This window comes from Protopterus annectens, chromosome 2.part2 (genome assembly GCF_019279795.1).
Source record: "Protopterus annectens isolate FY-2018-M chromosome 2.part2, PAN1.0, whole genome shotgun sequence".
Lineage (NCBI taxonomy): Eukaryota > Metazoa > Chordata > Ceratodontiformes > Protopteridae > Protopterus > Protopterus annectens.
In genome coordinates, this window is record NC_056730.1 from 178,355,237 (window position 1) to 178,382,146 (window position 26,910).

Sequence of the window (26,910 nt, forward strand, 5' to 3'; positions counted from 1 at the left end):
AGGACATTTCTTGAATAGTGAACCTTTTTCATAGGTAGGTTGTAGCTGTTAGGCATATAGTCCAGGAGGCCATTATGGATCCTAGCCCAAATCCTCTATTGCCCCAGAGCACTGTCTGGTTAAGTGACTTGCTCAAGGCCACACAGTAGACAAATGAAGAACGAGGGAATCAAACCTTAGAACACAAGAAGTAGCTCATTAACAGATTGTAGCCCTAATCCTGTAAGCCAAGTTCCATTTTTAGAGGAGCAAAAAGATCAAATGCTACACCACTATGAAAATTACTAAATAGGTACGCAAGGTGAGGCCATTCTTTCTGGAGTGGCAAGCTAGAAAGAAAAATAATTATACATAGATAATGTACTGCTTCATAGTTTTAACTTTAGCCAGTTTGCACAGGCTGTAACTAATTTTGCTTAGCTTATTTTCTCTATTATAATACTTTGCATTATAGTATCAGTAAGTTTTAAGTTATGTCTATGCTTCTAAATATAACTTACATGCTTGTTCGACTTATATTTAACCTACATAACTCTGTTCATGGAATGTTTTGCTTTTCAGTTCAATGTGATTCTTATGTGCTACTTTGTCCTGAGTTCAGGCTGAAAAGGTCCTTGGGCCAGCTCACTTACCCGGTAAACAAATGTTAAGTAAATAAAAAGAAAATAGAAATGACTCGATAAAGTCTCATTGTAATGTCAAATGACTTTATTGTACACACGATTAGAAATAGTCACTGTAGTGTCAAATGTCTTAATTGTATGCAAAAAACAAGAACAAAGTTAGTGCCATTCAAACAAAATGAAATGCTGCACTATACGACCTCGACCAAACGGTTATGCAGTAAACAATCACTGTGTTTATGTACACACCAACAGTCTTTTGGAAGCTCAGCTGTAAGTCAAGTTAACAGCAGTTTAAATTTTATGAAGAAAGAGATTAGCTTACTTTTGCAAGTTCAAAACTGCACTAGAGCTGGATCAGATGAGGCACTCCTATATACCACTACTCACTTTTGGAAAACTGCTTGCATTTAAAATTGCACTATAAAGAAAAATCAGTCATGACCAATGTAAGCAAAATCAGAAATAAAAGAGAAATTTAGGCAGTGCTTGCATAAATACTAAAAGTGCAGACAAAACAGTTAATGAGCAACATGGAAAGTATACTGAACTGCCTACAAAGGACAATCTATAAACACTTTCCACACAATAAGGTGGGGCATTAAAGGCAACAAATAAAGCAACACTTGCACAATAATTAATACAGTAAATAAATTAATGACAATGTCCTGCTATGTGCCATGCACATACCATGCCTTTGGGACAGTTTTCATGTAACTAGATGTTCAAGTATCACACAGAATTTTAGCTAATATTCAAAATAAAAAAATAAATAATACATTATACTGCTGCTAATGGTAAAAACGACCCAAACAGTTCAAAGCAGTCCCCAAAAGCAGATACAGCAAACTCCAAAAGTCAAACAAACTTGCCCTTGATGGAAGGTAACCATATTAATCAGCAACACAGCAGACTAAATAAAACAAATCTTCACATTTATTGTACAAAGGTAAAGTGAGCGCTTTTGCAGTGACAACCACTGCTTCATCATACATTTTCTACAAACCCAGCCACACATAAATACTGTTTAAAATTCAAAATGACCAATCATGTTAGTATAACAATTAATTAAACTTAATTGCACCCAGAACTAAAATGCTTTTTAAAGCAACAGTACATCAATACTGTATGTAGTCTTTGAAATATAACACATGTAGAGCTGGACAGTGCCTATGTAGTCTTTGTCTGAAATATAACACATGTAGAGCTGGACAGTGCCTATGTAGTCTTTGTCTGAAATATAACACATGTAGAGCTGGAGAGTGCCTATGTATTCTTTGTCTGAAGTATAACACATGTAGAGCTGGACAGTGCCTATGTAGTCTTTGTCTGAAATATAACACGTGTAGAGCTGGACAGTGCCTTTACTCACATGCTGTTGTAAAACAGTGGACCCCCCCCTACTTACAACCATAAATAGCATTGACTGTGTCAACAAATTTAAATCCACCCTAAAAAACTATCTACTCAGCACTCACTGCACCTACCCAAAGAGGTAATATGTCTACCCCTCTATGCTGAACTTTCATCTATCCTAACAACTTAATAATTCCTCTCCAAACATGTATGAAACATAAACTTTCCCAAACCAAATTGTATCCATTTCATACAATGTCTTCTTATGACTAAGCCTAAATTAATTAGCATCCTGACTCCTCGAATCTACTCTTTTTCTAACCGTCCTACAAAATTTTATCCCTGCTATCTTTCTTCCTTACCTTTAATTTCAAAATCCATCTCCTGTAATTCAAAAAAGTCATCTGCTTACTGACTATGTCTTACCTAGTACTATGTGTAATACATTAACAATTAAGAATACTGTAAATGACATTTAATAGCTATTTTTACATGCCGTATATATGTAGTTTTAGAATCATTATGTAATCTTAACACTTTTTTATATGTCTCTTATATAATGTGTGGATGGAGCTTTTCACCCCAGGCCTCCACTGAAAATGGGTTTCTGAGCCAATTGGACTTTCTGGGTCAATAAATAAATAAAAAATGGAACAAAGCAACCTGTTTTTATTAGTGCTATCAAATTTTCCCTTAGATTATTTTTATCTTGGCTGAAAATTTCTTCTGTGATCTGTGTTTCCTGATCTTTCTTACTTTATATAACCACATCTGGGTTTTGAAATGATTCTTTTGATAACAATTATGACATTTGTTTCAGTATATATCTTTAGCATTAGCAGTGTGTATTCTGGTTCAGTTCTTCTGACACTCCTTAAAACATTTAAATGTTTTAATAAGTCTCCAGGTCGGGGAGTCTGCATTTGGGTAGCATCTCATGTTTAATATCTGTCAATTCTGAAATACTAAACTGCATTAACTTCAATGCATTCCACGTCTGCACTGTTATTCTCTGTTAGTGTTTATCATGCCTAGGTGTCCTAGCCTGCATGCGTCTTTAGATATCTTTTTTTTAGCCCCTGTATGCCTGCCCGCAATAGCTCTCATGCTTGATCTCAGCCTACTCCTTCATTCCTCAAGTGGTGGTGATCAGATCCCTACAGTCCCTCTTCCCCAATCTGAACAACAGTCCTAAAATCCTTTTCTTCCTGACCAGGGCAAGAGCATTTTATGCAATTCATTCTTCTAGAGGTGAGAGTTAGATGTTAGGGAATGGGTGAGCCTGCAAGTTGTACATACCTCTAGGCTAACTTCCCTCAGTGGTTGTGGATTACACATATGGTTCTGCCCAGAAAGATCCCCACGTGCTTCTGAATATCACTGCATGCTTCCTGGTTTACATACAGCTTGAAGCATCCCCAACTCCAATAGTTGTTAATGTCATTTCTCTACACTCCTGCAGGGGCAGCGTGCAATAGATCAAGCTGCCTCCCTCACACCCAGGATGGGCAAGCTGGTGGTGACTACCAATTCCTACATCCTGTCCTAACCTTTTCAGTACTCAAGCAGCTAATCAAATCTGGGTTTGGTTCAGAGTTGGGGATTCGTCCCTTTACATCATAGGACTAGGTTATCTTTAAAAACTATTTCAGATTGTTGTAGTCATATCAGTTTGTATGACTTTCTCTTCTGCATAAGTTAAGTGCCATGTCAAATTCGTTTTTTCCTCAACTTCATACTTCATCCTTTTCTTGACGGTTCCATCGACTATAGCATTATCTCCACTACAACTCTCTCTCTCTGTCTGGGCCAGTTTTACTTGATTTACACGGTTTTGTTTTATTATGGATCTTAGATTAGCATTCTATATATAGCTTTTGTCAGTTTTCAAGTGCAAATATTTATTTTTTTAAATAATTTTCAACTTCTAGTATGTAACACCTCTGCTGGAATTCAAGAACAGCTGTGAGTAGCATATATCATTTCTTTTATTAACCACTCTTTTTATACTTAAATGTTTCTTGGCCTCTTGCCTTGCCAAGTAGGCTTGTCAAACAGTGATAGAAAGGGTGCTCAGAAGCATTTTGTACACTTATTACATTCATAAGGCCTCTCACGTGACTGTCAAGTTACTCATCCTCACAGTAACAGCTATTTATTTGCTAATTGAATTGGGGAACAAGTTTACTGCTAAGCTTTTTCAGTTTTGATTTGAGCAATAAAAATACAGCACAATATATGTGAGCACTTATAGAAAACAATCAATATGTTTGGAAGATGGAAAGAAACCACATTACAAGGAGGAAATCCATGCAAACAAGGGTTAACGCTCAGATGACAACAAACAGGGAAAGACTGAAGCCCATACTACTGAGCTACAAGGTATAAACTACTAAGCTAACATGCTGTCTTCTTCACTTGCATGTGATACATTAGCACGGTCTCTCTCAGTTAATGAGAGTGAACACGCTTATGTTTAAAAAGATTCTGTTTTGTTAAGAAACGTTTCTTGCATACACCACATTCAAAGGGCTTCATTCCAGTATGAATACGATGGTGGATATTAAGGTACTGCTTTGCTGAAAAACTTTTCTTGCACACACTGCATTCATATGGTTTCAATCCGGTGTGAATAAACTGATGCTTAGTAAGGTGTTGTTTTGTTATGAAGCGTTTCCTGCACTCATTACATTCATATGGTTTCACTCCAGTGTGAACATGCTGATGGCTGTCAAAGTGATGCTTTGTTGCAAAACGTTTCCTGCACACACTGCATTCATAAGGTTTCATTCCAGTGTGAATACGCTGATGGGTAATCAGGCATTGTGTTGTTCTGAAAAATTTCCCGCACTCATTGCATTCAAAGGGCTTCACCCCTGTATGAATACGCTGATGGCTAATAAGGCTTTGTTTTGTTTTAAAACATCTCCTGCACTCGGTACATTCATAAGGTTTTGCTCCACTGTGAACACGTTGATGGATAAGAAGGCTCTGATTTCTTGAAAAACTTTTGCTGCATGCATTGCATTCATATGGTTTCACTCCACTGTGAATTTGCATATGGGTACTAAGGCACTGTTTTGTTTTGAAACATTTCCTGCACTCTCTGCATTCATAGGGCTTTTCTTTTGTGTGAACACGTTGATGTACGGTAAGTGTTTGTTTTGTTTTAAAGCATTTTAAGCAGTGCCTGCATTCATACGGCCTCTCTTCAGTGTGAAAAGACTGGCAAAGTTCAAGGCTCCAGTTAAAAGGGAAATATTTTTTGCATACACTACACTCATGTGGTTCTTCTCTTGTATGTTCATGCTGATGCCGAATTAGAGTTCTCTTTACTTTGAAACATTTTCCACATTCATCACACTTGTATAGCGTCTCTTCCTGACTATGCAACTGAGAAACATGAGTTACTTCCTTCTTGACATTATTCTTGCATTTAGTGATTTCATACTTATTTTGTCCAGGGCGACTGCTCTGCTGGACAAAAAATCCACCGACATTCCGACCAAGAAACACATCAGTTGCCCAGATATGATGTGTGTTCCTCGTGGCTGCTTGACGATTCCACTGCTCATTGTGTTTCGTTTGCAGTCTGTCTAAAATAAATAAAAAAAATTACAATGACATTTTTGTTATTCTCAAGAACATTTCAAAAGTTCAACATTTTACAAAAAAAAAGTAATAAATTCAGGTTCGAGGAAACCAAAACAGAATCAAATGGTGAAAGGAGGACTGTTTGGCCTGTCAATTCTGCTCTATTTCCTATCATCTAGAGAAGTTACACATTCTAAAATCAATAGATTATTTCTATTTTTTTCACTTTTTTCTCACCCAGCACTCATAAGCAATATCTTATATCCAGATGCACGTAACTGTATATTCCCTTCCTTCAATGTACATTTCAGAAAATTAACTTTCCTAACACAGGCCTGTATGACAATTTGCAAACATTTCTCACTTATCATATGATTTAATCACTATTGTTCTACATCTATCTGTTCCTATTAAAACTGGAAAAGATGAGCATCCTACCCCCTTAACCTGCAGATACTGAAAATCTGGACAAAGTCTCTTGAAAAGTATATCCAACCAAAAATCTGATCACCGAATTAGCATACAATTTGTATACTGAATAAAATATTCTCTGCTACTTCCAAGATGATTGTGAGATATCTTACAGCAATGCTGAGGTAGTATTAAGGAATCATTATAAGTTTTTATAAAAAGGTTTACCATTTAACAAGCATCAGAAATGTTTATCTGGTTGCAAGTAATGTATTGCTTTCAGGGAGACAATTAGAGCAACTGCATACTAAGGATTAACAAACAGGTTACAAACTAAATGGTAGCTCATAATATAGGTGCGGTGAATTAATGTAGGTAGGAAGACTGGAACTGGAGAGGGGAGAGCTCAGGAGGATGGTTTGACAATTCCGTGGTGGGGCAGAAATAACGAAGAGCAGTAAATAAGGAGGGACTTGGGCTGTTAGATGGTGAGAAAGGTGAAAAGGGTAGGAAGGAAGGGCAAGAAAGGTAGCCATGCTGCCCATGTTTCTGCTACACATAAAGACACAAGATCATGATCAACAAAATGAGGGTCAGTAGGCATAAGCAGATTTATACTCCGTGATCACTGGTGAGTATCCCTGAGCCAAAAACTTCACCTATTGGTATTGTATTCTACCCTGAGCTATACACCATACTCATATGTTTGGGGGTATTATGCACAAAAATAACAGGTTATGAATGTCTGTAGTTTTTCTTTGTAGCTATAACTAACATTAATCTGCAATGTATATATATTTATTGAGTTCTCATTTATTTTGAATGAGTCAAACATATACAGAGCTTAGGGTGGAGCTTGGCTTCAGCATGACATCAGCTCAGTGTCATGCTACTGGATGCAACTGTATGACTGGCTTTAATGAGCTACTCTACAACTAATCATAGCATGCGAAACTGGTTAATTTGTTATTCATACGAAACTCTCTTTCTTCATTAATATGCATCACTTAGCTGATAAAGGAAAGATAGACAGCAGGGGGGTCATCATACGTTTCTATGAAGACTCTGAGTCCAACCATTTTTGTTACTTTGACACGGTGGTGCAGCGGTTAGCGTTGCCGCCTCACATCAAGAGGTTCTCCGGTTCGATTCTCGGCTGGAGCGCCTTCTGTGTGGAGTCTGCATGTCCTCCCCACAGTCGAGTGATCTTTAAAGACATGCAGGTAGGTGCGTGCATGAATGGGTGTGCTGTCTTTAAAGGTTGGGCATCGGGCTGACACCTCGGCACCGTACAAATCCACTGCCAAGGTGACCCCTAACTGGGAAAAGCCGAAAGACATTATTTTTTATTAATTACTTAAGTCCATATTCTTATAACAAAACTACCAAATCAAATATCACTTTCTGTTGTGTTTTAACATCCCAGTACAAATAGGGATTTTTAAGATCACAAACCATTACTCCTTGCCCACTAAAGATATTTTACCAACTTCTTCATTATATGCATTTTTTCCATGTTGTCTAGTGAAACCAGTTTTCCTAACTGTACTTTTCCCCATTAACTACACTTTGTAATTTCAATCTGTTGTATACTAACACAACATTAACTTCCAGACATAATACTTTCTATATTGTCTTGAATGTATCATCTCATCTCCTCCTTTTTTTGTCTAAACTCTGTGATTATGTTCTCATTTCTGTCATTCCTATTCCAATATATGAAAACATTACATAACAAGCTCTTTTACTTCTGGCTTCACCACTCATCTTTCTTTTCAACTATTCATGGGTCTAATATGTATGCATATCAGGCTGTTTCCTTGCTTCCTTTTTTTCTTTTAGATTTTTCACTAAAATATTATTTTTGAATGCATCTGTTGTATTTTCAGCTACAATTATCCCATCCCATTTGTGCACTTCTTTCTTCTCCAGAAGCTATTTTCCTTACTGAATACACCTCAATGGCACATCTGGATTATATGTAGTACTGCTGATTATAGGTAACTCTCTCATTCTCCCCTGTCCCAGCCACAGCTAACCCTCTTATTCTCCCCTGATCCATCCAGTCTCCTTATAAGCAAATATGCCTTACGTTCCACATTACAAAAGGTGAGACTGTTGTTAGCTGGCCCTCATTTATTACTACAGCTTTTTGAAGTTGCCTGACGTGGAATTTTAGAATGGAACAGACCTTGATGGCTGGAAAAAACTTCAGAAAATAAGGTCAGACTGGGGACTGGCTTGGAGATCCTCCCAAATTTCACAGTGAGACTTAGCAAGTCTTAACTACATTTTTGACAAACACATTTTTGTAAGTCATCACTGACACATTTGTAAGATCAAAGTACTTACAAACTGATGCTGATAAAATATAAAAGTCAGACCTCTAGGGGTCTCAGATGATCAAACTTTAAAAGGCATTTCCAACGTTCTAATCAGCCCTGATGAAGGCAACATTAATTCCCTCTATATGCTATCAAATGGGCCTGAGAGTTCATCAGGGCTGTTTACACTGAATTCCCTAATTTTATGTAGTTCTTACTGCATATTGTGACCAAAAGAGGTACTGCCAGCACAGCTAGCTGGAATTTTGTAAGTAATTATATGTCATTTGTGAATATCAAACTGATTCATACAAGATGCTGGTGTTGCAAATATATTACAGCTGTATCCCATGTGTATATCAAACTGATTTGTACAGATGTTTGTTTTGAAAAGGTATCTGCCTTGCTCTACTATGCAAGTTATTAGAGTATACAAATTCTCTTAGATATAGTCAGGAATATAATGAAGCTAAGTTTAGATATTGTTTTTCTTTATTTGTCTGAGCCTGTCTTGCAATGTTATTTTAACTATTTCATATGGTTTTGAACTCTGATGTCACTGTGAATATATACTTAGTATTTTCTTGTTATTTTATTATTTATTATTAAATAAATTTAAACCTTTCATTGTGGCCAATCTTTGTAGAGATATTTAAGTTTAGAGAGCACTTGCATATTTATTTGGTGACATTGTGTGGGCCACTCCTAATAGCCTTGCTCTTGGTCAAACTACCATTTGTATTAATATTAATTTCACTCAGTATATTGGGAGAGCTGTGGTGGTGCAGTGGTTAGCATTGTCGCCTCACAGCAAGAGGTTCTCCCGTTCAATTCTCAGCTGGAGTGCCTTCTTTGTGGAGTCTGCATGTCCTCCCTGCGGTTAAGTGACATTTAAATACATGCAGGTAGGTGCGTGCATGAATGGGTGTGCCTTCTTTGAAGGTTGGGCATCGGGCTGCCAACTCGGCACCATAAAAATCCACTGCCAATTATTAGCAGACCGGAGTTCTGCTGTGGTGACCCCTAACTAGGAAAAGCTGAAAGACATTAGTTCCAGTCAGTATATTGGGTACCCTTGGAAGAGCCTTAAGGTAGCTGGCAAGGGGCTCTGGTGGCAGTAGTAACTACCTTATAGTCTGGGTGGAAGGGGGCATAGCTAGTAAACCTGTGCTAGCCTTTCCCAGGTGTGTGTGTGTGTAAACCAAATCTCCAAGAGTGTGTGTGTCAGCTACTTGGGCAGAGACACAATGCACTGGTTGGACAGTGATAGTGTTGGAGGATTTGGCTTGGAATCCTGGCTAAGGACTCAACTTTATAGCTGTACCAGTTGGGAGTCTTATTGGGGATCTGGAGAAAGAGGGAGAAACCAGCCCCAAACTGTCTGTGGTCTCTGTGTGCTCTTAAGGGAAACTGCACTTGATGCAGAGAGCTGCATCTGGAAATACTGTGTACTTGTTATCCTCCCAGTGAACATCCCCAACAGGTGCCAGTGGTGATGATTGAGGCTCCTTGATTACTGGTCCAGTGGTGGGTCACCACATATTTATTAGTGGCAGTGGTGGGATCACCAGATCACATATTGGTGAACAGGGGTATGGGTATTGAACTCCTGTAGCCTGTAGACAGTAGTCACTAAAGAAGGTGTTTGTACACTCAAGCAGCAACATAGTAGACATTCAGAGTTTGATATCACAATAGGTTTATTTATTTATTTTTTGTTAGCTTTGTTAGTCAGGGAGAGTGGGCAAGGATGTCAGCAGAGGATTATGGCAAGCTGACAAGGAGTCAGGTGGCTGAGATGTGCCAAGCCAAAGGACTGGTGCATGCCAACCTGACTAAAGGAGAAATGATTGCAGCCTTAATCACAGTTACATCACAGACCAGCAGCCAGTAAAATAACCAGACTGGCCTTGGGGATATACAACTCTCAGAAAATGGACAGTTCAACTTTGCCTCAGAGGACTTAAAAATCTGTCCGGAGTTAAACAGATTTGAACTGGAGGCCAAATTGATGGAGTTAGAATCAGCAGAAAGACTGAGACATTTGGAAACTGAGAAAAAAGAGAGGCAGGCGCAACATGAAAAGGAGATGCTGACTCTTCACCAGCGTCATGGAGGTAATGCGGAAGGGAATAACCGAATCCCACAAGCAGTAAAGGTCGGCAAATTTCTTCCACAATTTACAGAGGGTGATAATTTTGATAGTTTTATTTATATGTTTGACAGGGTATGTGAACAGCATAATGTTGATTAAGGGCACTGGGTATGGTTCCTGGCCCCCTTGCTCCATGGTAAAGCTGTAACTGCTGTTTCTAAATTGTTTGATGTTGATTGTCTAGACTATAACCAGGTAAGGAAATGTTTATTAGAGTGTTTTAATTTAACACCTGAAGCTTATAGAAAAAATTTTCATGAGCATAGACGAAAGGCAGATGAAAGTGTGCATGATTATATTGCCAAGTTAAGCATTTATTTTCATAGGTGGGTGAGGGTCAGGTCACCACTTTTGAAGAGCTGGCAGACCTTTTGATGAGTGACCTCGGCTAAAAAGCCTTCAAGGGATAATTTGTTACACCAAAAGCACATTATTTATACTAAATCACATGATGTTAACCATTTATACAGATTACACAAGCCCTTTAATTTAAAGTGACTTTGAACCATTAAAAATGCTTGTCTCATTTCCAACCTTTCCATTATTATACACTGTATTGATCATGAATCTTACCATTTACCATTATTATACACTGTATTGATCATGAATCTTACCATTTACCATTATTATACACTGTATTGATCATGAATCTTACCATTTACCATTATTATACACTGTATTGATCATGAATCTTACCATTTACCATTATTATACACTGTATTGATCATGAATCTTACCATTTACCATTATTATACGCTGTATTGATCATGAATCTTACCATTTACCATTATTATACACTGTATTGATCATGAATCTTACCATTTACCATTATTATACATTGTATTGATCATGAATCTTACCATTTACCATTATTATACGCTGTATTGACCATAATTCTTATCATTTATAGTCAACACCAATTTATATTTAAAATTTAAATGTATGTTTCAAATTGGACACAACTTTGTGAAAATGAACATTAATGCCTGAATAACTTTTCAAACATCAATATCACATATTAATATTTACCTCCAGGTTAAGACCTGAAGGAAACAAAGTATTGTAATTAATGATGAACCTGGTTTCCAAGGCTAACAACTTTTTATAATGAGCTTCTCCATGTTGATGTAAAGGCATGGCCAACACACTGAAGAATAAAGAAGAATCTGAGCCTGCATGATTTGAACAGAAATGATGTGCCACTGGACTACCTAATCTATATTTGATGTCCCCCATGTGTTCTAAAATACATTTTTAACTTGTCTCTTGGTTTGTGCAATATACTATTTATTAGATGAACAATCACAACCCATAATATAAACTACTCCACTCGATTGACATGAAAACCTTTGTTTAGTCCTATACATTTTTTCATTAATGCTACAACCATGCACGTTTCTAACTTTTGAACATACCTTGCACCTACAACAGGGATGACATCCCACCTGATCATCATTTTTATCAAACTTCCTATTCAATAACTGTTTCAAATTCATGCACCTCTTATATGAAAAAATTATATGCTCCAAAAATATACCTTTGGTAGATTCATCTTGCATCACAATAGACCATATTTTCTAACTAACCTTGCTAAATGATGAGAAAAAGGGGAAAATTTACTGACAAAATACATTTCCTTGTACCTTTATCTGAAGATTGCTCTTCATGTCTCCTTCTTACTCCCTTGCCATCTCTTTGTCGGATTCCCAGGACTCTATTCTCTGTCCTTGCCAACAAATCAGGGAAATAACCTCTACTAGATAACGTACTCCTTACTTTCGAAAATTCTTGAGATATCCTTCTCTTATCTGATGTATTACCAAAAATGCGTTTATATTCCCCATAAGGCAAATAATTTAACAAGTGGGGGGATGCATACTGACCCAAATAAAGCTCTAAATCCAGAAACTGCATCAACTCTCTACTGGTTTTGTATGTAAAAGAAATCCCAAAATCATTTATTTCCAGTTCAGCCATATATGTTCCAAATTGTTCCATTTCCCCTCGACACGCAACAATCAGGTCATCTATGTATCTGCTGTAAATCATGACCTTGTTGTTAAAGAACCATTTATTATACATGAATTTCTGCTAAAAATTTTTTTTTATAAAAATGATTGCATAAGAAGGAGCAAATGAGGCATCCAAAGCGGTGCCTCCTTTCTGCAAAAACAGCTCCTCATTGAACTCAAAAAAATGTTTGTCAGGCAGAACTCAAGTAACTGCAGAATGTACTTTGTTCTGTGTCCTTCCCCCAACATTTTTGCTACAGCTTCCAAAAGCTTCCAAACCCACCACATGACTGACACTGGTATATAGAGTCTTTACGTCTGCACAAGCCCAGTAAAAATCAGCCTCCCATTGCATTCCCCACACCAACTTACAATATTCTTGACTATTTTTTATGTGTGAAGGTACTTTAAGACTAAACTTTTTAAGCTGTTCATCCAAAAAAAAATCCCTACATTTTGTAAATAACCCCCTACCCCAGAGACTATAGGCCTCCCTGGAGGGCTCATTAGGTTTTTGTGAACTTTAGGGATCGTAAAAAAACTAGCTCTTTTGGGATTTTTAATAAACAGCCTTTTGATGTCCTTGGCTTCAAAATATCCCAGCCTTTCCCCTCTTTCTAAAATTTCTAATAAACATGCATTAAACTCTGAAATGGGATCATATTCCAATTTTACATAAGTATCCCCATCATTTAACAACTCAAAAGCCATTTTGTTATATTGATCTTTAGACAAAATGACCCAGTTCCCTCCTTTATCTGCCTGAGTGAAAACCAAGTTCTCATCATTACTTCGCAACATTTGCAATGTGCCCCATTCCTCTTTAGTTAAATTATACATTTTTTTCTTTTTTTACAAAAAATCTTATATTCACGTTCAATTTCTTTACATAAGGTCTTTTCAAACACATTGATAGCAACAGTATTCTTAGGGGGAACAAAATGACTTTCATAAGGAACAGGTGGAACCATTAACTTTCCATATCCAGTAACAAATGCCCCCCCATCATCATTGATTCTGTTATTGCCCATCAGTTCTAGCATATCCTGGACAAAAAAAATCCTCAGACTCATATTGTAAACACAACTCTACATTGTTAACATGTATAAACATGCGTTCATACACAGACAAGTTTAATAATGAATCTTCAGAATCACTACTATTTCCCCCGCAGAACTTTCCCATTGAAACTCATATGTATTACTGACCTGAATACTTTTGTTTTGAAAAAACATTGCTAAATTCAGTTTTCTACAAAAGCATCCAACTTCAAGCAATACATCCACTAGGCTAGGAAAATGAGTGGGTACAAATTTTATACCCTTATTTAACAAGCATTTGACATTATCAGTAATCTCAAACCTGGATAAATTAATGATGTCAAACTGTCCAAGTTTGTCATGTCGTTTGGGCCCAACTCCTTCCACCCAAGAAAAAAAGGGCTCAAAGTTCACATTAGCAATTATCTTCTCCTTCTCCTGCTGTTCAGCCCGGTACCTCCATTGTTCCTTTGCCACTTCTGGCCTCTCCCTCGTGTTTGCTGGGGACTGTTCCATTGCTGGTTCTGTGTACCTTCGTTGCTTTCTTTGTCTAAATCCTCAAATGAGATGCTTTTTCTGCTACTGAAAACCATTTCTCCTGATGAAATGGACTAGTTTCTGGTTAAACAAGCATTTGCTCCCACTTGTTGACTGACATTCCTGCCCCTTCTGGGCTTCCTCTGCCAAGAAAAAAATAAATTATTTTCATAATCCTTAGAATCACCCTCAAGCTTACGCTTCTTTCTTGAAATTACCTCCCCTTCTATCTTGGACACTCGACTCCTAATGGCTTTCATCTTGTCAGCAAAACAGTCACCAGAAACAGTCCTGAGTAACTCCTCTTGCAATCTCAGAATTTCCGCCTGCAACTTCTCTTGTGCTCTACCATTGCGTTTAACCAATATCTTTAACCATGTCGTGGTACAAGCAAGTGAGGCTGTCTTCCACTCCTCTAACAGGTCTGACTAATTTTCCGCAAATTCAAAGGCCAGAAGTTGATCAACCTTGAGACCGTGAGGGGTTAATCTGGTTGACAGATACTTATCTAACAGTTTAATACCAGAAAATAAAGTCACTTCTTTTACCAACAATCTTTCCAATCTCTCAAACTCAGCAGATTGTGCATTTGTACCACCAAGGGACCACAAATCATCCACTGCAACCCTCTCTTCCCTTAATCTCCACATATCCAGCAACGAAACACGGTCACCTTCCCCTCTTTGGCTGAAACCAGCTGCTCCTGACGAGACTCCATTGGACATCCTAACTGCCCAGTCAAAACTAAGACTCAAACTCGAACCACAATGAAATAAAAACACACAAAAAAAAAAAAATGAAGACTCTCAAAGGTAAAGTACGAATAACTTTACTGGTGTTTCCTGGTACCGCGGCTAAAAAGCCTTCAAGGGATAATAAAACTTTTGAAGAGGTGGCAGACCTTTTGGTGAGGGAACAAGCCCTTAGCACTTTGCCTGAGAACATGAGAATCTGGTTGGCAGATAGGGAATGCAATACTGCAGATGAGTTAGGGAAAAAAGGAGACCTGTACCTAGCAAACAGGGCATCACTGCACAGGAAAGGGATAACCAGTGCTGCACATGGGTATAAGGGAACACATGGTGGGCAACCTAACTGCCCCAATAGAGTCTGCTAGTATCAGGGTATACAGACAAGATCAAGGGTTAAATGTTTTAAATGTAACCAGTGGGGGCATGTAGCATATAGATGTTCATGGGGGCAAGGTGGGGAACAAAAGGTAGGCTGGAGAAAACAAGGGTACCAAAACAACAGTAGATGGGAAACAGGCCACTGCTAAGAAAGACACAGCCTCTAACCTAACCATTGTAAAGCCTGGAGGGCTCTAGAGGAACACTATTTGCTTGGGCTGTCTACTCCAGTCAGAGCTTTAGGAGGGACCCCCTTCCAAATACCTTTGGCTAGGGTTCACTTTGACTGGGAGAGTGGGAAAGGAAGCAGCCAATTAGGTATGTTTGAGGATATCCCTGCAGATATCCTGATAGGGAATGATTTTGATAATGCAGTACCTTGTGTGCATACAATGACACACAGTCAGGCCTGGAGACAGGCATGTGGGTCTGGTAGTCTGGGGGACCCAGACAGACCACACACTTGAAGCCAGGACTGGTGAGGTGGCTACTTAGGGAAGGAACTACCCTGTAGCAGTGAGACTGAAAGTGAGCCACAGCTGCTGGTGGGTACTGATGTTCCCTTGGACAGAATGACTGCAAGGGCAGAGGTGAGTAGTAGCACCCAGGCTGAAAGTGGGAAGGAGAGCTGGAAAGGGTTACAAACAGAGAGAGTTGAGACAGGTTCAACTCTCAGACCCTACATTACAAGGCTTAAGGGAGGTAGCTAGGGAGGTAACCAATTCTCAAGGAAAAGGGGATTCTGTATACTGGAACAAAGGGTTACTGTACAGAGAATGGAGCCCTGAGGGAGGGCTAGAGGGTGAGAGAATACAGCAGTTGGCAGTGCTCAGTGCCTACTGTCTGGAACTTCTAGCCATAGCCCATGACATTCCCTTTGCAGGTCATATGAGCATAAAGCATACCAAGAGACATATTATGCAGCACTTTTATTGGCCTGGGATTGCAAGGGATGTAACAGGGTACTGCAGGACCTGTGGGCAGTGCCAAAACAAGTAAGCAAGGCAGGAGACAAGGTCAAAGCTCCTTTGGTGCCTTTGCCTGTGATTGAGGAGACATTTCAGAGGGTAGCTATGGATATTGCTGGGCCTCTGAGTACGAGAGCGAAGAGGAAACCTAGTACTGACCCTTTAGGGGTAAGAAACACAGGTGGGGGGTAAGAAAAACCAAAGAGGTACACAACATCCAACAACTTTTGGACAAGATCTTGACACACTAAACATTATCAATATTCACAACATTTCTTTCAAACCTTTGTCAGATGTTGAAATAAAATTATTGAACAAAGGATTGAATTTTGTTCCATTTTATTTTGTGGCTGAACATGCTTTTGTTAATGATATTCATGAATTTTGCAGAATTCTTAACCTCAAATTATTCTTTTCAGACTCAAATCAGTCTCAAAGATCTACTGGATTTAATTTCCATAAATCCAATTTTATACCTCCCATGGACAAACATGTCTCAGTCTTTAAAGAATGCGTGCTCAAAGATTTGCACTTTAACATGAATATACACAACAGTAATAAACAGAATCTCACTAAACAAGAACGGGATGCCTTACATAAACTCAGCAACAATCATGATCTGTTTATCCTACCAGCTGATAGGGGGGCAGTGGTCATCATGGACTGGAACATGTATGAAATGGAAGCTATAACACAACTGTCCAATAATAAATTATATATGCATATGCCCCTGGACCCAACATTCATGTTCAAACAGGAAATTAATGCCTTTTTTAAAACTGGCACAGGAGGAAGGGATCATTGATCAGAGGACAAGTTATCAATTGACCGTCCAAGATCCTAGGTCACAATATCTATACCTACTCCCCAAAATACATAAACATCCTACCAATCCACCAGGTAGACCAATTGTTTTGGGTCGAGGATCTTTGACGGAACCATTATCTGCTTTTTTATGGAATACCGACAACCACTTCTTCCTCTGGTCAGGTCTAGAATCAAAGATACCACCCAGTTTCTTAAACATTATAAATGACACACAGTTGGAACCAGGTTGGCTTCTATGCACATTGGACGTCACTGCCCTATACACCAATATCCCACATTGGGCAGGATTGGAAGTTATTAAATTCTGGCTGAAAGTACAGTTTTGTACCTACCATAAATGTAGATGTTTGAGTGCTCATACAGCTGTAGTCATAACAGATGGGGTTATCCTGCCGTCAGGCAGGTCCTCGGTCGGCGGAATTCCAAAGTCTAGGTCCGGCGTCAGTTGTCGTCGCCTCTTCCCTGACGTCAGTGTGGCAGGGGTATAAAAGAGCCAGCCGACACCATCTTCTTCAGTTTTTCTTGCCCCAGATGTCAGGTGCCCCCAGAAGGAAGACAAAACATAAACTTATGTAATCATGCAATATAGAATAATCAAAAAACAGTAGTTGCAAGCAAATACACCATAAAAGAATACCCCAAATAGGTTGTATGAGAAGGTGTTTGTCATAAGGCCTGTGCTAAGAGGGGGTGGAGGGGGGGGACCTGGACTGCAGCTGTATGAGCACTCGAACATCTACATTTATGGTAGGTACAAAACTGTACTATGTTCATCGTGCATACAGCTGCAGTCATAACAGATGGGAAGAATCCCAAAGCTAAGTAGGGGTGGCAGGCACTAAGTGGAACTAGGAGGAGCAAGGATGCCCTGCAAGACAGCTGTGGCAAATCCCGCTCTAGATTTAGAGCAAAGTGGAAGGTGATAGTGTTTGGAGAAAGTGTGCACTGAACTCCAAGTGGCTGCTTCCAAAATGTCCTTGGTAGGAACCCCCCTGAGGAAAGCTGCAGAGGTAGCTGTGGCCCTTGTGGAGTGGGATCTGATGCTTGAAGGCACAGCTTTTCCATGAAATGAGTAACAAAAGCGTATGCAGTGGGCTATCCATTTTGAGATTGTCTGTTTGGAGATAGCCTTTCCTTGAGCACCTGTAGCATAGGACACAAAGAGTTGCTCGGATTTCCTGAATGGCTAAGGAAGTTGTCTGTAAATGTCCAAGGAATGCAGAAGTCTTTCCCCTTTGTTTTGTGGGTTAGTGTAAAAGGTAGGTAAGTGAATAGTCTGATTCAAGGCTACAGTGGATACTACTTTTGGCATAAAGGTAGGGTTGGTTCGTAAGGAAACTCTGTCCTGATGGAAAATGATGAAAGGTTGCACAGCCATGAGGGCCTGTAGTTCCAAAACCCTGCATGCTGAGGTGATAGCCAGAAGGAAGGCTGTTTTCCATGACAAGTATTGTAGTTCTGTTGAAGCAGCTGGCTCAAATGGAGGAAGGGTCAGCTTTTCCAATATGAAGTTGAGGTCCCAAGCAGGGACTGGTGGTTTCCTTGGGGGTTTTATATTCTTTGCCCCTCTGAGGAACTGTCTTAAGAGAGGATGAGAGAATAAAGGAGGATCTGTGTTGTATTGTGCAGAAATGGCTGAAGCGTGGATTTTGATGGAGGAGAAGGAAAGTCCACTGTTTAGAATCTCATCTAGGTACTGTAAAATTTGAGGTAAATTTATTACCCAAGGATTCTGGCCCTTTTTCTGATTCCAGGCACAAAACCGTTTCCATTTGGTGGAGTAGGCTTTTCTAGTAGAAGGTCTTCTGGCCTCCAAGATGACATCCTGCACCTCCTTGGAGAGGAGGGTCTGTTGGGAAATCAAGGGATTCTCCATGCAGCTAGATTTAGGGTTTTGAGCTGGCTGTGAAGAGTTTTGAAGTTGTGCTGGGACAACAGAAGAGGTACTAGATGTAGGATCCATGGTGGGGAATGAGTCAGGCTCTTCAGGAGCAGATACCAGTGTTGTCTTGGCCAATCTGGAGCAATGAGAATCATTTTCGGCCTCTCTGCTCTGGCTTTTAATAGAACTTTGGGCAGCAGAAGAAGAGGCGGAAAGGCATAGACTGTCAACGTTGTCCAATTGAAAGAAAGTGCGTTCACTTTTCAGGCCTGTGGATGATAGGTCCTTGAACAACATTTTTTCAATTGGTAATTTCTGTGGGTAGCAAATAGATCTATGTCTGGCTGTCCCCATGCCTGAGTTATCTTTGTGAAAACTTGAGGATGCAACTTCCATTCATGTGGATCTGTCATATTTCTGCTTAGGCTGTCTGCCAGCGTGTTTTCCTTCCCTGGCAGGAACTGTGCCTGAAGTTGGATTTGCAATTCCAGAGCTGTGTTCCATAGGGTCATGGCTAGTCTGCACAGGGGGTATGAATGAGTTCCCCCCTGTTTGTTTATGTACCACATCACTGTGGTGTTGTCTGTCCTTATCAATAGCTGGCCTGGATGCAGTAGGTCCTTGAAGGCCATAATAGCATTTTGCACTGCTAGCATTTCCTTTTGGTTGATGTGTAGGTGCTTCTCTTTTTGGGACCATTTTCCCTGAATGCACTGATCTGTCATGTGTGCCCCCCAGGCATAGCCCGAGGCATCTGTTGTGATGATTTGAGTTGCTTGAGGTACACAGAAAGGGAGACCTATGTTTCTTTGGCATGCTTGAGCCCACCACAGAAATTCCTTTTGAAGACATGGAATGAGTGGTATAATTGTTTCCAAACTGTGGCTGTGTTGAGACCATAAGTTTTTTAGGTACCATTGAAGTTTCCTCATATGCAGCTTTGCACATGGGATCAGAAGGATGCAAGATGCCATGAATCCCAGAGCCTGCAGGACTTTCCTTGCAGTCAGCCTGGTGAAGGTTGCCATTTTGCTGAAGTATTGAGATAGTTGCCCTTGTTTGTCTGGCATGAGGTAGGCCATCTGGGTGGTTGTATTCAAGCTGGCACCCAGGAAAATTATTTTTTGAGAGGGTATTAGTTTTGATTTATTTTTGCTGACTGTGTATCCCAGAAAGTTCAGCAGTTTTATTACAAATGCCAGGTGTTTCAGAAGTATGTCCTTGCTGTCCACTTGGATCAGGCAGTCATCCAGATATGGGTATATTTGTATTCCTTGAAGTCTGCAGAAGGCAATTACTGATGCCAGGCATTTCGTAAACACTCTGGGCGCAGTAGATAAGCCAAAGGGCAATGCAGAGAATTGATAATGGGTTGAACCTGCAAGAAATCTGAGGTATCTTCTGCAATCTTGTCTGATAGGGACATGCAGGTATGCCTCCTTGAGGTCCAATGTTACCAGCCAAGACTCCTTGCCCAGCATGGGAAGAAGCTGCTGTAATGTGAGCATCTTGAATTTTGGTACCTGTAAATATGTGTTTAGGATGGATAGGTCTAAAATAGGTCTCCAATCTTTGTCTTTCCTTGGTACCAGGAATAGTCTGGAATAAAACCCTTGACCTTGTTCTTTTGCAGGTACCTCTTGAATAGCTTTCATGTCCATGAGAGCTGAAATTTGTTTTGTGCCTCTGCCCTTTAATTTTGTGGCAGGTTTGGCATGCCTCTCATTTTTGAAAGGGTGTGAAAGTGGAATCTGTAGCCTCTGTCTATAATGTCCAGAATCCATTTGTCTTTTGTGACAATATGCCAATTTTTTGAGAATAATGGCAGTTTTCCACCCAAAGGTGCTGCCATTAAAGCTTTGCTTGGCAGGTAAAGGGGGAAGTCATTGTGTCTGCTTTCTGAATGACTGTGATCTATCTTCTCCACCTCTTGGGGTTGGTGCTTGCCATTGTCTGGCTCTGAATGATCCTTGAGGTTGCCCTCTACCCCTCAGGCATCTGTATCTGCCTCTTTGAGGTCTGTCCGTGGCTGGAAAGGACCAATTTTTTGAAGGCCAGTTTCTGCTGAAATGTGGAGGTTGTACCTGCAGGAAATCTTTCACTGTTTGCATTGATCTCACTTTTCCTCCATTTTCTTTAGTACCTCCTCAGCTTTAACACCAAACAATACATCTTTTTGAAGAGGTGCATCTAGTAATTTAGCTTTGACATGATCTGGTAAGGCTTGCTCTTTGAGCCAAGCATGTCTACGTATGACAGACCCTGTAACAGCAGCTCTACATGAGGCCTCTAAAGCATCAAAACCACACTGCAAGGTATGTTTACCCACTTGCTCTGCACCATGCAACAAATCCTGCAACTCTTTTAAATCTGGTTGTTCTGGTTGTGTCATTTTGCTTTTCAACTGAGATAACAAAAACTGTTGATACTTTAATATATGAAACTGACAGTTTAATGCCCTCATGGTTAAAGTGGCCGAGGTATACACCTTTTTCCCCCACCTTTCTAAAGCTCTGGAATCTCTCTCTGAAGGTAATGGGTTTTAGCAGTAGAGGCCTTAATTCCCTTGGGACCCTGTGAAATAGTTTCTGGGTCAGCAGCATGGCTTTTGTATAGGAACTGGTGTGAATCAGGAACCCGGTAATACCTGTCTGGTTTAACAGGAGCTGGAGGTAAAGAATCTGGGTTGAGGCTGGCTTCTGTGTACACATCATCTAATATATCTAAAACAGGAGGGATAGCCAGGGGCCTATGCTGGGGGAGGAAGAGAAAATCCCTGAGCCTTTTCTTGGAATCTGAGTAATCTTGGCCTTCCCAGTGAAAGTGTTCCCTCAAAGTATGCAGGGTTTCCCCAAAAGAGTAGTCCTCAGGGGGGGAGACCAAGGGAATAGACTCCTCTGCATCAGAGTCTTCAAAAGGAGAATAGGTATAGTCCTGGTCCTCAGAATGTTCAGAGGTAATAGAGGCTTGATCTGAGGAAGGGTAGTCTTCCTCTAATCTGGGCCTTTTGTCCGAGGGGGGTTGAGAACCCCTGATAAGAGTAATCAAATCCTCAGCCATTTTGAGCATCTGTTTTTTAGGCATGGGGCCTTGAGAGGGGTCTGAGGTCCCTGTTTTTTAGTTTTCATGGCTGCTTTAGATTTTGTGAAAGCTTTAATAGAGAAGGAGGAAGGCCTGAAGACACCTTGAGAAATGGCAGGCCTGTCTAAACTCTGAGTTTCCCCGCCAAGAGTGGCGTCGGTATCTGTAGTTGGAATGGGAACCGAGGAGCCTGCGACCTTGGGTACTGAAGACACCGGTAATGAAGTGTCATCGGTACTCAGGGGCTGTGTAGGTGCCTCGCTGAGAACTGGTAGTCGGCCTTAGCGTGGTGTCAGTAGAAGTCGCGGACCTCGTATGTTGGTCCTTATCTTTGCATCTTTTACTCAAAACTGGAGTCGGAGTATCCAACGACATAATATAATTAAATTTTTTACCAAAATAGTGAAGGGCGAACTCTGCCCGATGCTTAATAATGCGTTTGTTGAATCTAGCACAAAAACGGCAGGCCGAGACGTCATGGTCTGGGCCTAAGCAAGGAATACAGAAAGAGTGGAAATCCTTATGTGGTATTTGCTTCCCACATGAAATGCAATTATTAACTTTGTCTGACATCGGTCTGAGGCAAGAAAAGTTTCCCCAATGGGGTACTTAGCTTTCAAGAAGACTTCGGCTGAAATATTTTCCTAAATCTCAGGAGCTGGCCGACTGGCACTTGCGAACTGCTTCTGCTTCGGGCACCGCGTGGCAAGAAAGACTGAAGAAGATGGCGTCGGCTGGCTCTTTTATACCCCTGCCACACTGACATCAGGGAAGAGGCGACGACAACCGACGCCGGACCTAGACTTTGGAATTCGGCCGACTAAGGACCCGCCTGACGGCAGGATAACCCCATCTGTTATGACTGCAGCTGTATGCACGATGAACATCAAAGCTGAGTTATATACTCCTGGTTTTAACACTCTTTTTGTTTGCTTAGCTGAACATGTTCTTAGTAAGAATGTTTTTTACTTTCATGGGAGATGTTACTGGCAGTTAAGAGGTAGGGCTATGGGAGCGTCTTTCGCTCCCATTTACGCAGACCTCTTTATGGGCTACTTCGAAGAACAGTTGATATATGATGTGAATCATAACATATACTTAGATAACATGGACATTTGGAGACGTTATCTAGACGATTGTTGGATGGTGTGGAGGGGGTGCTGGATATGCACAGGAATTTGTAGAATACTTAAATGAAAACAAATGGGGGATACACTTCACACTTAATTATGACTATATTCCTGGACGTTCATATTTTACCACAGGATGACCATACATTTGAAACGGAGGTTTATACAAAATTCCCCCAGTTTAACACCTTACTACATGCTTCCAGTCATCACCCCTTCCACATCATCCAGAACATCCCAAAATCCCAATTTCTACGCATTCAGCATATACGTTCATCAGATGTAGCCTATAACAGCAGTAAAAATGATCTATCTCAAAGATTTCTAAACAGGGGTTATAATGCAGACAACATCAACAGGGCATGCTCCTTTGCCACTGAACAAGATAGGAAGAATTTGTTAACTTATGGTAGGGGATCCAAGGGAAGGGATTGACAATCTCCCCAACTCATTCGTTTGGTTACAACATTTGGATGCAATACAGATGGCTTCAAAAATATTATCAACAATCCCTGGGACATCCTGCTGGCCAATGAGAAATTAGCTGGAATGCTTTCCCCACAATGTCTTTTCTCTTATAGAAGAGGTCGTACCATCAATTCCCATTTAATCCACTATAAACATTTTATGCCTACTACCACACAACAAGTCACTTTATTTGGGGATAAGCTAGTGGGCAGTAACCCTTGTGGCCATTGTAGTTCTTGTATACATGTATGTAAAACAAAGGAATTTACCAGCAGCAACACTCCACATATTTTTGAAATCAGATGCTTAGGCAACTGTAGCAGTGACTGGGTCATTTATCTGGACACCTGTTTTTGCACTGCTTTTTATATAGGGCAAACATCTAGGCCAATAAAACATAGGATTAGTGAACATCTTAGTGACATAAGAACTAAAAGAATATCTAATGCTCTCTATAAACACACAATGACCCATGTCACTGCTAAATTTCAATTCAGAATCATTGATAAAATCCAAGGACATAAATCTAATAAAGCAGGTTGGCATTCTATAATAAATAATAAAGAATCTGGTTGGATTGTCAGGCTGGGGGCTCTGTTTAAGCCCGGCCTCAATGAATAAAGTTAATTCTGACATGTACCAATCAACTTTGATTATGGTTTAACTTGGTACTATTTAAATGTGTAATGGATTCATGTCAGTTAATGCACTGAAGAAGGCTGTAAGTTTTGCCGAAACCAGTGTGCTGTTTTGTCACATTAAATCTTACATTTTATCTATCTCCCAAATGGTGCTGGACTTTTTTTGGCGCTTCTGATTATATTTGGTTTGGTCTGTGCACCCTGTCTCACTTGCGTGGTTATGAGTGAGGCTGCCTCTGAGTACCCCAAGTTCCACAAGGAAGACATACACCCTAGTGGTAGTAGATTATGCGACTAGATACCCTGAGGTGGTAGCTCTGTCCTCCATTGTGGCAGAGAGGGTGGCAAATGCTTTGCTAGAGATTTTCTGCAGGTTAGGTTTTCCCAAGAGAAATACTGACTGACAGAGGTGCCAATTTCTTGTCAGACCTGCTGGCTTGTCTGTGGAAGCACTATAGGGTGAAGCACCTAAAGACCACCCCTACCACCCCCAGACTAATGGTCTTGTGGAGAAATTACTCTACACTAAGGCCCATACTACAGGCATTTGCAGACAAGTTTAAGAGGGAGTGGGACAAACATTTGCCCCATCTGTTGTTTGCTTACAGACAGAGGTGCCCCAGGAATCCACAGGTTTCTCACCTTTTCAGTTGCTGTATGGGCATAGGGTGAGAACACCTCTATATTTGACTTGTGATGAGTGGGAAGGTGAGTGGGAATCCCACAAGGAGTCTGTTGTGGCATATATCCTAAACCTAAGAACAAGGCTCAAGGAGATCATGGGCTTGGGCCCAGGAGAACCTGGCAGGAGCCAAACAGCCGAAAAAGGTCTGGTATGATAGGAATGCTCGAGTCAGAGAGTATGTTGTGAGGCAGCAGGTTATGGTTTTCATTCCTGTCAGATACAATAAGCTGCAGGCAGTTTGGGAGGACCCTTCAAAGTGGTAAGGAAGGTCAATGATGTTAACTACATGATAGAACTGTTAGGCAGAAGGCAGGGGCACAAACTGTGTCATGTTAACATGGTGAAACCTTACCATGACAAAGAGGATTTTGTGCTGAGTATTTGTAGTGGATGGTAGGAAGAATCTGAGGGGGATCTGGTGACTGATCTCCTCAGTGAGGCTCGCAATGACACCTCAGTGGAAGGGGTAGCAATGCTCCAGCAGCTATCCCCTACCTAGGTTTGAGAAATCCGAGAAGTGTTACAGGAATTTGGAGGTATGTTCACTAGGAAAGCAGGGTGTACCCAGCTGGTGCAGCACCATGTGGATACAGGACCCCAAACGCATATTAAGCAGGCCCCTTATAGGGTGCCTGTGAGAGACAAACAGACTCTGACAGAGGAGATACAGGAAATGTTGGAACTGGGGGTAATCCAGGAATCCAGTACTTCCTGGACCTCCCCAGTTGTGCTGGTACCATAGGAGAATGGCAGCACCAGGTTCTGTGTGGACTACAGGAAACTAAATAGTCACACAGAGTCAAATGCTTACCTCATGCCTAGGACACTACTGATCTTACCAAGGGCTACTGGCAGGTTCCCTTGATGCTAGAGAGAGGTCAGCCGTTGTGACTCCTTTTGGCTTGTACGAGTTCATGAAGATGCCATTTGGGATGAAAAATGCCCCAGCAACTTTTTAGAGGCTGGTAGATTGTATCCTAGCAAGAGCAGGAGATTTTGCCCTTGCTTACCTGGATGATATTGCCATCTACAGCCATTCCTGGCAAGAGCATCTTCAGCACACCAGGGAGGTGCTGGGAAGACTACAGAGGGCAGGGATACCCAGTAAGTATCAGGTTAGTATGGCAGAAGTGTCCTACCTGGGACATAGAGTGGGACTGCCAAAGTGGAAGCCATTCAGGCATGGCCTGCCCCTGTTACCAAAAAGCAGGTGAGGGCATTCTTAGGGACAGAAGGGTACTACAGAAAGTGTGTTACCAATTATAATACCACAGCTGCTCTCGCCACAGATCTGACAAGGGAAAACAGGCCAGATAAGGTAGTGTGGACCATAGCATGTGAGCAGGCATTACAGAAGCTTAAAGAAACTTTGGGAGGACCCCCTGTGTTAGCCATTCCAGATTACAGGAAAGAATTTGTTGTGCAGGTGGATGCTTTGAATCATGGGGTGGGGGCTGTACTTAGCCAGATTTCTTCAGAGTGAAAAGAGCACCCAGTGGTTTATCTCAGTCATAGGCTCCAATCCAGGGATGAATACTAAGCAGCTGTAGAAAAGGAATGTCTAGCCATAGTGCGGGCACTGCAGAAATGTCAGCCTTATCTGTATGGAAGAAAATTCACTGTAGTGGCAGAGCACAATCCCCCAACCTGGTTACACAGAGCCAGCCAGCAAAATGCCAAGTTGCTAAGATGGAGCCTAGGATTGCAAGCATTTGATATGTCAGTGCAGCAACACAGTGGGATTAGCAATGCTAATGCAGATGGGCTCTCAAGACAGGGAATGGGGTAAGGTATACTCAGATAGACCTAACCCTCTCAAACAACATTTCTCAAGGGTCACTTGAAAAACTTGCTCGAGTTCTCCAGGGGGGAAGATATGTGAAGATAGGCGAAGGATGACAGCCTGGCCAGGTAGAATTTTGTAGATAATTCTGTCATTAGTAAATATTAATATAACCCACAGGCTTGTTCTTTTACATGGGGAAAAATTGTGTTAAATGTGGAACTGCAAAAATGTAACAACAGTGCACTCTGCTGTAGGAAAG

General features: G+C 40.7%; 1 protein-coding gene across 1 annotated transcript in view; it reads right to left on the reverse strand.

Moving 5' to 3' along the window:
- Positions 1-685: 685 nt before the first annotated feature.
- Positions 686-26,910, reverse strand: part of LOC122795590 (zinc finger protein 501-like) — an 837,702-nt gene continuing 811,477 nt past the window's right edge. Inside the window, exon 4 of the mRNA XM_044063845.1 lies at positions 686-5,575. Within this exon, the coding sequence (XP_043919780.1) occupies positions 4,431-5,575 (1,145 nt within the window). The 3' untranslated portion in view covers positions 686-4,430. The remainder of the gene's footprint in view (positions 5,576-26,910) is intronic.